Below are 12590 nucleotides of genomic sequence, written 5' to 3'. Positions count from 1 at the left end.
TATTCCCAATTCTTACCCTGGTGCTTAAAACAGAAGGCACTTACTAAAGACTTCTTGACTTGACTTCTCTGAGCCTTTCATGCCATTATTTCCTTCAAAATCAGGCAATAACATTCTACTACTTTCATGTGTTATGATTTGCTTAGCTATTCCCCAACAGATGGGTAACTCCTTAGTTTCAAGGTTTTTGCTACCAGAACTGTTTTTGTACATATGGGCTGTTTTCTGAGCTAAAATTCTAAAACAGCTCTCCCTGAATCCTCTAATTAATCAAATAAAGCTCCCTCTCTTTTCCTGACACCTAATCAACTATCAATTAGTTGTCTTGCCTATAATTTTGTTTGTACCTCCCTTACTACATTTATTTTTTGCCCTGAATTATTATTATTTATGTATTTGTCTTACCCCAATCACTAGCCTGTAAGCACTTGAGGGAAAGGATTCTCTCATTAATTTCTGTATCTCGCACATTGTTTCCTATGTTGCCTTGCACATAGTAGGTACTTAATTACATATTTGTTCAATTGATTGATGTTTCATATTCAATCAAAGAATGTAGCTCTTAGCAATAATTACATAAGGACATTTTAAACTAGAAACTTGTTATTCAGCTTGATCAGTCACTAGACTGGCTCCATTAATTACTGACCAGACCTGCCCCACATGGCTACTAGCTAAATCAAATCCACTTCAAACGACTGCCTTCATCACCTCTCAATTAGCAAAATAGATGGTCCCCATTTTTTTTAGTCCCCATTCTTCTTGTCCTCTTTGCAGCTGGTGACACTCTTGGCACTTACCGCTCCCTGGATATTCTCTCCTTTCTGGGTTTTCCTGAAACAACTCTTCATTTTTCTGGACCTGTCTGGCTACTCCTCATTTTTCTTTGCTGGATCATTACTCATACCCTGTTTGCAACTGCCAGTGAACCCCAAGGCTCTGAGATCCAAGGTACCTGCCTTCTTCCTCTTTCAGAGATTGCATCATTTCCTATGGATTCAATCACAACAATTCAGATGACTCCCAGATCTCTATATCCCTCCCCAGGCTCTCTCCTGAGCTGTAGTCCCATATTACCAAGTGCCTGTTGGGCATTCCCATGAGAAGTCCCTTATTCATCTCAAACCCAACATATTCCAAATGTAACTCACTATATTCTTCCTGTTTACCACAAGTGGTTCTTAATTTTTTTCTACTGGATTTGTAACTTTTTAAAATCAAGAGTTAGTATCTAAAGAGAGCTTAGAGTCTATATTAAATACAAGAGACAAATGTTTGGGGGTCTGACCTGACCTGTCATATCTAGATTTTCCCCAAGATCTATCCCCCATTTTCATAAGATGGAGAATATTTTCAAAAAAATATGAGTTATATCTACTTGAAATATTCAACCAATAACTTTTCCTCTTTAATTTGAAAAAAATGTTCCTTATAAGACAAACAGAATTGTTACAACCGAAAAAAAAAATTGGTTTTTGACTGATGTATGTCTGTGTATGAAATGACAGAAAACTACTTCTCTTAAGTGACACCCTGTCATGTTAGTTATTAGTCAGGATACTGCATGGGAAACATGACTCCAGGACCTCCTCACAAAAAGCAGGCAGCCGTGGCTGCCTCCAGGCTGGGCCAGACTCTCGAGGCTCAAGGACAGGCTGACGGGGCACCTCAGCCTCCTCAGCACAGAACTGGCCACAACAGGCAGCGGGCGTGCACCTCACATCAAGGACCCCAGCATCTGGGAGGCTTTAAGAAGAGTCATTACAGAACCGCAGCCAAGTTGTAACATACAAAATGAAGAAATCGGACTTACGTATTCCTTGACGTTTTTTGTTTTCACAGCTTTGTATGAATAATAAGCAGGATACAATATTCCAAAAATCAACCTGGTAAAAAGCAAAAGGTATGAAAAACTAGTTACATTGTTTCAATGACAGAACACTTTAATATATTAATAAATTTAATATAAAAGACATGAAAAGATTTCATTTTGATATGAAAAATATGCAATAGATTGCATCTGTCGTTGCAGATCTGCTTGTATCTTCTAAAAGTCGAGGCAAATTTGTTACTTATGACCTTGTTAAGTATCAGTCTCACTGGACTCCCTTGTGTCTTGTCAAAAACTAGACCTGTCAGAATTAACATCTCAACACTTCAGGGACTGGTTTTAACTGTATTCTTGACCGAGAGCTAATTAGACAATGTGGGTTATAGTGTAGGGGTCGGACTCCAGAACAAAAGCATGCTTTTGTTTTGCTTTATTTTGGAGGTAATGGGGGTTAAGTGACTTGCTCAGGGTCACACAGCTAGCTAGCGTCTGAGGCTGGATTTGAACTCAGGTCCTCCTAACTCCAGGGCCAGTGCTCTATCCACTGTGCCACCTCGCTGCTCCCCAACAAAAGTATGTTTTAAAATCTGTAGTGGAAACCCACAGTTCCCCTCTGTACCAAGGCCAGCCCTTCCTGACCCCTCTACGTGGTGTTCTGTCCACTCTCTGGTCACCCTTTCTAAGTTCCTCCAAAATCTCCCTTTGTCAGAATAGCTTGGCTTTTTTTTTTTTAAATCATGATATATAAAACTTTGAATCCACTGATTATCAAAACATTATCTTCTTATATACAGCCTTTAACCAGGTTCTAATGGGCTGCTACATGGCACAATGGATAGAGCACTGCGCCTAGCATCAGGAAGAACTGAGTTTAAATCTGGTCCCAGACACTTACTAGCTGTGTAACCCTGGGCAAGTCACTTAATTACTGTTTGCTTCAGTGTCTTCAATTAGAAAATGAGGCTAGGCTCAGATTCTTAAAATCTAGCCCACAGCTCACTAAAGTTCAGACTCCTGAAGAATCTGCCCAATATGGCAGATGTTCCAATAAATCTTGTCTTTGGCTGAAAGAAGGCTTGAGTTGAATTCTTTCAGGCAGGATCCGTGTGTTGTGATTTTGGAGTCCCAGTCCCCCTAAATCTCAACATTTTGGTGGCCCGTATGGGGAAAATCCTAACCCTAAGTTCTTCTCCAGCCAAGACCGAAAGGTATGTAAGCCTTGCCCCTCTTCTTTCTTGCCCTGCAGTTGGGGTCACTCTCCTAGCACCTAGGAAGGCGTGGAGATGCTTTCCAGGCAGACAGTTACAAGGCTGTCTTGCAGTTGGCCTGATGCTTTCAGGCTCTCAGTACACTGGCTCAGTTCAAGGCCACGGACCTGCGTAACATCTATGCCTCCTGCAGCATATAGAACAAGGACAGATATCCTATTTGGAAATGTATGCCCAATTCTGTCAATTCTCTCCACACGCTAGAGAATTGGGAAAACTGAAGGTGCTTTTTGGTTCCCTGAGGCTTACTTACTCCCTTCCCTCTACACCCCTGAATCCTCCTTCATTGAGGTTACAGGGAAAAGTCAGAACAGCTAAAAAACATCTTAGCAGATTCTGGAAGTTTTGTGATTATCATCAAGGAGTTTTGAAACACCTCCTTACAACCCTGGTCACTTCCTTCTCCCACTCCCTTCCCTTGAGTCAAGAAGGTATCTGTTAATCCCTCTCACAGGAGAAGACAGTTTCACCCCCCCTATTCACCCTCTACCGCAAGGGCCCCACTGGCAATGGCCTTGGGCCCTGGGGCAACCTTTGCCTGGAAGCATTACTCAGGTTCAGCACATCTTGCTCAAGGTAAAGAAGCTAGCCTTTGAACTTGGGTAAGCATGCTCTTTTAAAGTTGTGGTTTCAACTTAATGAGATGTTGATTCTCTATGTAAGTTACTTGGAAATGCATTTAGCAAAACTGAAGTCACCTGATTGGTAATCGGTTTGTTTCAAGTTTCAAACTGGTGAACTCCCGGTATCGTCAAGCAACTTTTCATAACTTGGTTATTGCTAAAATAATTTGGCTATTGTTGGTTATTGTTTTAATGTGTAAACTTGCCAAAAAGCTTGTTGGGTTTTGACTTGCTGAGAATTTGCAAATATATAGAAATAATCTCTTAATGACTGGCTTTTTACACCAGGACAAATGATCATAACAATCCATTGATAATCAATAATTTACCATCTGAGAGAAATGCCACAAGCTAGTCAGAGAGAATGTGATACTGGTAGGAAGTCAGTATCAGAAAAAGCTGAGAGGACAATTTTAGCCTCAGTCTAAGAAGGGATCCTCCTGGCTCAGTTTCCCTGTTATGTTCCTTTGAAAAGGAATGTTACCCACCTAGCTATTCCCAAGTCTGGCTATGAGGTAGATTTGATACTGCATGGTTGGAAAACTGATATTTTATCCTGTCATATCTGGGCCATGCAGTCTTTTCTGTCAGATCTGTGTCTTCTTGACTACAGGCCATTCACCAACAGTTGATAGCAAACAGGGGGTATAGCCAATGTCTCCCCATCATTCCCTGGATGCAGCCTGTGCTGGGTTCCAGTCAACCTTCTCTTTGGGACCCCCCTCGAGGCAGGGACAGCTCTACGTCCCTTGCCAGCAGGAAGCAGTTTCAGAAGCCAAGGCCTTCACCGCTTACCCCAAAAGAATTTGAGTCCCATTTGTTTGAAGAGGGAATTATGGGGTTGGGATCTGGACCCCAGAAAAGAAAAACCCTGGACTTTCCCACATGGCCAAATCTCTGGAATTCCCCTGAGGCTATAATCCTAACAGCTGGCCTATCATTATCACCTATGCCCAATCTCCCAATTCTGTTACCTAGCCCTCCTTTGTCTATTACTTCCGGATGGCCCCTGGCTACTTCCCACCTTAATCCCAGTTAGGCTCCATTCTCCCTTGGCCAAGTGGTCCAGGTCCCCGGCATTCTATTACTTCACAGTCCCTGAAGACTACTTGACCACTCCTAGACCTCTCCCACAGTCTTCCTCTATATAAGGTTCATCTTGTCTCCATTAAGGTGCTCAGATTCTTAAAATCTAGCCACTGCTCAGTTCTTAAAATCTAGCCAATAGCTCACTAATGTTCAGACTCCTTAAGAGTCTGCCCGATATGATGGATGTTCCAATATACCTTGTCTTTGGCTGAAAGAAAAAAAAAAGAAAGAAAATAAGGCTAATAATAGCAACTCCCTCCCAGGATTATTTAAGGATCAAATGAGATAATAATTGTAAAGTGCTCAGCACAATGCCTGACACATAGTAGGCATTATATAAATGTTAGTTATAATTATTAACATAAAACGATATATAGATCACTACAAGGATTTGTTAATGGAGGCCAGTAGTATATAGATGACACAAAACACATTTTCATTTGGATTAAAATTTATTATTTTTTTTTTTAGCAGAATTGCCGTCCTCAATACATTTTGCTTAAAATATCAAAATCACCTTGTATCCCTTGAGCACCTACTAAAGGAGGACTGGTCTAAAAGAACAGATAAAATAATAGGAGTGATCCAGAAACATCCTAGGAGACACAGTGAAGATAGTCTCAGATGACAAATTTGTTGAAGGTTACACACAAAATAAAAACCCAAATGGCTGAGCTGGCAGCATGACCAAATGTGCTGGGGAACAAAGTTCTACTTAAGTATATGTCATGACCAAAGATTGAAGGTCCGGTAACGTCCGTACCAGGGAAGAACAAGTTGTGGCCTGTGGTTTTTCAGCTGACCCTGTTTGTACTTCTTTTTCTCAAGACTGTTCAAACACAGGAAGGTCTGGCATTAGTCATCCTATTTCCATTTCTTGGGGCTCACGTGAATCCTTTAGAATGTACAGGAAGCTGTTCGTGAGAGTTTGGACTTGAAGGAGACGGCCCATCTCCTTTACATCTCCAACTAGCACGTTGTCACCGAACTCAAACTGGCGGCATTCAGAGTGAAGCGCAGCCCTCTTCTGCAGAAGCCAGTTCTCCCCCCAGATTTCTCCAGCTGGCCACGGTGGTTTTGGACTCATTTTTCCCTTCCTCGCCCCATCCAAGTCAACCAGCAAGTAAAAACATCTACTCTGTAGCAGGCATTGTGCTGGATGCTGGGGGTAAAGAGAGAAAAACAAAACAGTCCCTGCCCTCAAGGAGAACACATTCTGTTGGCAGTAAACAATGTGTATACAGATAGTACAAAACAGATAAAAATAACTGGAATAGAGAGAAAGAGAACCAACCGAAAGAGGAGAAAAGCAAGCCCAGCCTTCTCCTTCTGTGGGAGATGCATGGGAGCTGAACTTGGAAGGGAACGAGGGGTTCCAAGAGACAGAACATTCCCGAGAGCACAGCCTATATATACTAAGGCCCAGAGATCAAAGAAGAGGAGAGATGTGCTCCTTTATCCTAGCTGGGATCGAGGATATCTTCTCCCAAAGAGCAGTGCTGAGGGCAGCTAGGTGGAGCAGTGGATAGAGCACTGGTCCTGGAGTCAGGAGGACCTGAGTTCAAGTCTAGCCTCAGACACGTAATACTCACTAGCTGTGGGACTCTGGGCGAGTCACTTAACCCCAATTGCCTCACTAAAAAAAAACAAAAACAAAACAACCAAAAAAGCCAAAGAGCAGTGTTGTAGAAGGTGGTTAAAGGATGCTGAGCTGCCAGTACTACAGAGGCTCAGCTCCATAATGAGTTAAATGGGTTTTTGTGGCCTGGAATGAGAACCAAAACACTTCACAACATTCTCTGTATGGAAAAATGTACAGGACAATTGGCTTAGAAACTCACTTTTGAGAATATCTGTTTTGTGCTAGATAATGGAGCTCAATAATCTACACAGCGACCTTTGCAGTCCTATTGATTCTGCTGAAGTTCCCCCATACCAATGCAGGTCTGGTGCAGCTGCTTCTCATCATTCCGGCTGTCAGCACCCCAACTCAGGACTCTTACTAGAGTCTCCAACGCACCTCCTTCCTTCCGGCCTACACGCCGCTTCTAAATCAATCTTCTAAGACGCCTCTTTGCCTAAAGTGGAACCCTCAGCTCCCATTAGATCCACTCCTGCCTCCTCTGCCAAGACCCTCCACAATGTAGCTCCTATCTCTCTGTTGTTCTTTGTCCTTTGTTGTCAAAGCGGACGTGACATCAGGAAGGTGATGCCCTGACTTGCAAATGGACTGGATTTAAGTGAGGGAGGGCTGTGCAAAGTCACTAGCCTCACTTTTTCTGCTGGAGCCATCTGAGTTCAGTGGCCAGATAGAGATCAGGACGACTGGACATGGCCACCTCGCTCCAAAAGAAATTCCTCTCTGCAAGCTAAATGGCTCCGTTCACCTTTCCTTTAACCCTCCTGGGACGCCTTCTTCACTTAGTTCAGTTCTAAGCACTTTGTCTCAAAGCCTTGTTCAGAATCCACCTCTTTCATGAGAGCTTTCCCGACGACTACCGCACCCCCTCCTACCCAAACTGTTTCCTCCACTGAAATTCCTGTTCCATTGAGCCATTTATTTATTTATTTTTGAGCCATGTATTCGTACTTGGTATAGCATATGACATTTTCAGTTGTTATCTTTATCTTTATATCTTTTTCCTCCAACTTATACATACCTAAGCGTCAAGAAAGGAGAACACCTTGCCCCTCCTTTCACTGCCGGTACCCTGCCCACAAAGGACCTTCAATGGACACTCAAATGTTCTTGCAGCTCTATTCCACAAGCCTCATTCACGCCTGTGGGCAGAGCATTGGGGAAAGCACTGGAGATGTACACAAAGCTGAGACAAAAGATGCTCTCAACCCCCTTGGAACTGACAATAAAAGGAGCTAATGTTTATTTTAATACTTTAGAGAGCTGCAGTTTCACTGATGTGGGTACTTTCTTACTTAAGATTATAACCCCTTGGAGGGTGGAGCCAAGATGGCGGAGTGAAAGCAGTGACTTGCTTGAGCTCTCCCCCAAACCCCTCCAAATACTCATAAAAAATGGCTCTAAACAAATTCTGAAGCAGCAGAATCCACAAAAAGACAGAGTGAAACAAATTTCCAGCCCAAGACAACCTGGATGATTGATCAGAAAGGTGTATCGCACTGGGCTGGGAGCGCAGCGCAGCACAGCGTGGGTGCGCAGGCCGCAGCGAACCTGAAGCAGGCCTCAGAGGACTGAATCATGGGCAGCTGGGAGGTTTCCAGACTCCTCAATCCACCAATGCCAAAGACAACTTAGCAGGTCAGTGGGAAAAGTCTGTGTCTGTCGGTGGTCAGAGAGGAAGGCGGGGTCTCAGCTCCATTCCCCAAGAGCCTGGTGGGGGGGGGGCAGCTGCTTCCCGAGCTTCCGGCCCACAGACTGAGGGGGAATCCAGTGGCTGATCAGAGAGGGACTGCAGGGATCTCTGTGCCAGTGCTGAAGCAAGAATCTCTTGCTTTGCCCGTGTGTGGATCTGGGTCACAGTTCTGGGCGGCGGTGCTGGGGTGAGGAGGACAGCGTGGTGGAGCTTGTAGTGGCTGTGGAGAGGAACCCCTCCTCACAGTTACAGGACAGAAAGGAATACTGTGTCACAGGCCAGGAAAGGAGTAAACACCTCACCCTTATCATACCACCTTGGAAGAACTGAAAATTTACAGGTCCCTACAAGTATCTCTGAAAACAGCTGTACAAACCCCCGAAGCTTGGGACAGTACACTCTCCACATTGGAAGCAGACTCGTACCTTAACAAAGAGTTTAAAACTCAAGTAATTGGCTGGGATCATGAGCAAGCAGCGCAAAAAGAGTCAGACTATATTATCTTACTTTGGTGAAAAAGAAGATCAAAATATACAACCAGAAGAAGACAACAAAGTCAAAGCTCCTACATCCAAAGCCTCCAAGAAAAATATGAATCAGTCCCAGGCCTTGGAAGAGCTCAAAAGGGAAGTAGAGGAAAAACTGGGAAGAGAAATGAGAGTGATGCAAGAAAATCATGAAAAACAAGTCAACAGCTTGCTAAAGGAGACCCAAAAAATACTGAAGAAAATTAACACCTTAAAAAATAGCCTAACCCAAATGGCAAAAGAGGTCCAAAAAGCCAATGAGGAGAAAAATGCCCTAAAAAGAAAAATTGGCCAAATGGAAAAGGAAGTCCAAAAGATTACTGAAGAAAATACTTCCTTAAAAATTAGACTAGAGCAATTGGAAGATAGTGACTTTATGAGAAATCAAGACACTGTAAAACAAATCCAAAAGAATGAAAAATTAGAAAACAATGTGAAATATCTCATTGGAAAAACAACTGACCTGGAAAATAGATCCAGGAGAGAGAATTTAAAAATTATTGGACTATCTGAAAGCCATGATCAAAAAAAGAGCCTAGACATCATCTTTCAAGAAATTATCAAGGAAAACTGCCCTGATATAGTAGAACCAGAGGGCAAAATAGAAATTGAAAGAATCCACAGATCTCCTCCTGAAAGAGATCCCCAAAGGAAAACTCCTAGGAATATTATAGCCAAATTCCAGAGTTCCCAGGTCAAGGAGAAAATATTACAAGCTGCCAAAGAAACAATTTAAGTACTGTGGAAACACAATCAGGATAATACAAGACTTAGCAGCTTCTACATTAAAGGACCGCAGGGCATGGAATATAATATTCTGGAGGGCAAAGGAGATAGGATTACAACCAAGAATCACCTACCCAGCAAAACTGAGTATAATCCTTCAGGGGAAAAAATGGTCATTCAGTGAAATAGAGGACTTTCAAGCATTCTGATGAAAAGACCAGAGCTGAATAGAAAATTTGACTTTCAAATACAGGACTCAAGTGGAACATGAAGAGGTAAACAGGAAAGAGAAATCATAAGAGACTTATTAAGTTGAACTGTTTACATTCCTGCATGGAAAGATGATATTTAAACTCATGAGACCTTTGTCAGTATTAGCGTAGTTGGAGGAAAAAATATGTATGTATGGATGATAGAAGATAGATAGTATAGATGATAGATAGATAGATAGATAGATAGAGGGCACAGGGTGAGTTGAAGATTAAGGGGTCATATGGAGAATAAAATTAAGGGATGAGAAAGGATTATACTTGGAGAAGAAGAAAGGGAGAGGTAGAATGGGGTAAGTTACCTCACAAAAAAAACCCAGAAAAGTCTCTTACAGTGGAGGGAAAGCGGGGGAAAGTGAGAGGGAATGAATGAATCTTATTCTCATAGGATTTGGCGTATGGAGGGAATAACATACACATTCATTGGTTATGGAAATCTGTCTTACCCTACAGGAAAATAGGGGAAGGGACAAGAGAGCAGGGGATGATAGAGAGGAGGGCAGATTGGGAAAGGGGGTAATCAGAAGCAAATACTTCTGAGGAGGGACAGGGTCAAAAGAAAGAATAGAATAAATGGGAGGGCAGGATAGGATTAAAGGAAACAGAGTTAGTTTTTCACAACACGTCTACTATGGACGTGTTTTGCATAACTGCACATGTATAACCTATGTTGAGTTGCTTGCCTTTTCAATGAGGGTGGGTGGGGAGGGAGGAAGAGAGAAAGTTTGAAACCTAAAGTTTTAAAAACATATGTTAAAAAAAATGTTTTCACATGCTACTGGGAAATAAGAAATACAGGAAATGGGGTACAGAAGTCTATCCCGCCCTACAGGAAAATAGAAGAGGAAGGGGATAAGAGAAGGGGGGGAGAGATAGAAGAGAGGACAGACTAGGGGAAGGGATATTCAGAATGCATGCCATCTTGGGGTGGGGGAGGGGTGAGATGGGGTGAAAATTTGGAACTCAAAATCTTGTGGAAGTAAATATTGAAAACTAAAAATAAATAAATTTATATTAAAAAAAAGAAAAAAAAGCAGAAGAAAAAAAGATTATAACCCCTTTGTTCCTTAGTGGGCCCTTTTTGAGAGTTAGCAAAGGATATCATTAAGTTATTAAAATATTTGTTATAGCATTATTTTGATCAAAATGTAGAAAATTCATTTTTGTTTCCTTAGGTTTTGGCTCCACGCCATTTGCTTGTATTTACTGATAACATTACTCATTTTATGATAAAACTACTTAACATATCACATATTGAGTCTGCAGGTTATGACAACTGACAGAAGTCAATATCATGCCCAGAAATATGATTTTTTTTCTTTAAACATCAGGAAAACACAATGGTCAGGAACATCACTATGCTCTATCAAAACCGATTAAAGCTCCCTAGGGCTTCACTTAAAGCTTTCTTTCCTCTTTTCTTTTTTAAACTGACACTTCTCCTATTTCAAAGTTTCTCTGAGCTTGCTATTCAGGACCCTGAATGAGGGCTGTTGTGGAGACCTGAAGCTTGGGAGGTCTGGCATAAAGCCAAAGCTTGAGCAAGTAAATGAATTCAAATAAAGTCTATTTTAAAAAGCCACCCTGACGACAAACTAATAGCTTATGAAAGGGGAACTTTCTACACACATAGAGTAAGCCTGTCCATAAAAGAGAACACTGTTTCCACCACTGAGACAGGAAGAAATAATTATTTCTTTCTCCTTGGGTGAAACTAAGATGATAGTAAAATGTAAGCATTTTTGGACAAGATTTTCTTGATTTAATCGTCACCGACTAAGCGAAAACATTTATGCATTGGTTTGTTCAAACCTGCATTGAGGATACTGAAGAATTTTTGCCACTGCTTTTTGAAAAATGGCATGGGAACCTTCTCATGGAGAGCAGAAAATTCAGGGTATATAATGAACACGTATATTTTTAGATGTGGCCAATGTGGGAATGTGTTTTGCTTGACTATCCAATTGTTACAGGGGTTTTGTTGTTTTCTTGTCCCCACTCTCCATCCCAGAAAGAGTGGGAGGCATGAGGGAGAGAAAATAACTTTTGTTAATTGAACAAAATCACCAAATTCTAAAAAGTGATATGAGCACTCCAGTTCTGTTAAAAACCTTTTATAGTTGAGGAGAATGAAGCACAGAGATGTTGAAGTGACTTTCCCAAGGTTGCATGGTAGGAAGTGGCCAAGCTAAGAACTGAACCAAGGTGATCCTCTGAGTCCAACGCCAGTCATCTTTCCAACGCCCCCTCTGAAGGTGAAGGGGGCTCAAGATCCTGGAGAGTGTCCCCTTTAATCTTTTCACCCAGCCTAGTGAACACCCTTCACTGACCACGACCCAGTAGCGTCTTTGTCCCTCAGGTACCAGAGACCAGGACAGTTCCTTTGTGCCCAGAATACCTTGTTCCTCATAGCTCTGGTGCACTGACTTAGCTCTCAAGGCCTTCCTTGGCCTATTATGAAGGACTATTGCTTTTTGCATCTTCTATGAAAGCCTCCACACCCCCCAACTTTGCCAGCACAGTGGAACCACTCCACAGTGGAAAGACCAATGGAGGCGGCCTTTGTGGAGAAAAATGAAGGATGGAGGACTGAAGTTCCTGTGACTTTACTCTAGGCAACATTCCTCAGATCCAGTTCTCTGTTCAAATCTTTCTTGGAAATAATCCCTTATGCCTGTAAATTTATCTCCTCTTCTTAAAATCCAACCATTTCTTCATTTAGGCTTCAACACAGGCCTTTGGCTTTGGGAGCAGATCTCTACACCTAGGATGATGCCACTCTGCCAGTCAGCTCCTCTCAGCCCAGACACACAGCTCTCCTTGGAAGCCCTCCTCTGGATCCAGCATGCTAACTCCCAGCTCCAAAGCTTCCTCTGTGAAAGTCTCTTCCTCCTAGGCACCCTGAGAGTTTATTGTCTTTCTTTA

At 42.3% G+C, this 12590-nt stretch overlaps 1 protein-coding gene across 4 annotated transcripts in view; it reads right to left on the bottom strand.

Moving 5' to 3' along the window:
- REEP3 (receptor accessory protein 3) overlaps nucleotides 1-12590 on the bottom strand; it is a 93184-nt gene that overhangs the window by 55522 nt on the left and 25072 nt on the right. For 3 of the 4 annotated variants that reach the window (XM_020998168.2, XM_020998169.2, XM_078150741.1), the window contains one exon: nucleotides 1814-1886. In XM_020998168.2, coding sequence (XP_020853827.1) covers nucleotides 1814-1886 — 73 coding nt within the window. Of the gene's footprint in view, nucleotides 1-800; nucleotides 991-1813; nucleotides 1887-12590 lie in introns of all 4 variants that reach the window. The other variant, XM_020998170.2, reaches the window with a different exon arrangement.

This window comes from Phascolarctos cinereus, unplaced genomic scaffold (assembly GCF_003287225.1).
Source record: "Phascolarctos cinereus isolate Bilbo 61053 unplaced genomic scaffold, phaCin_HiC Scaffold_3;HRSCAF=262, whole genome shotgun sequence".
NCBI classification, from domain to species: domain Eukaryota; kingdom Metazoa; phylum Chordata; class Mammalia; order Diprotodontia; family Phascolarctidae; genus Phascolarctos; species Phascolarctos cinereus.
This window is presented reverse-complemented; position numbering and strand designations above follow the sequence as displayed.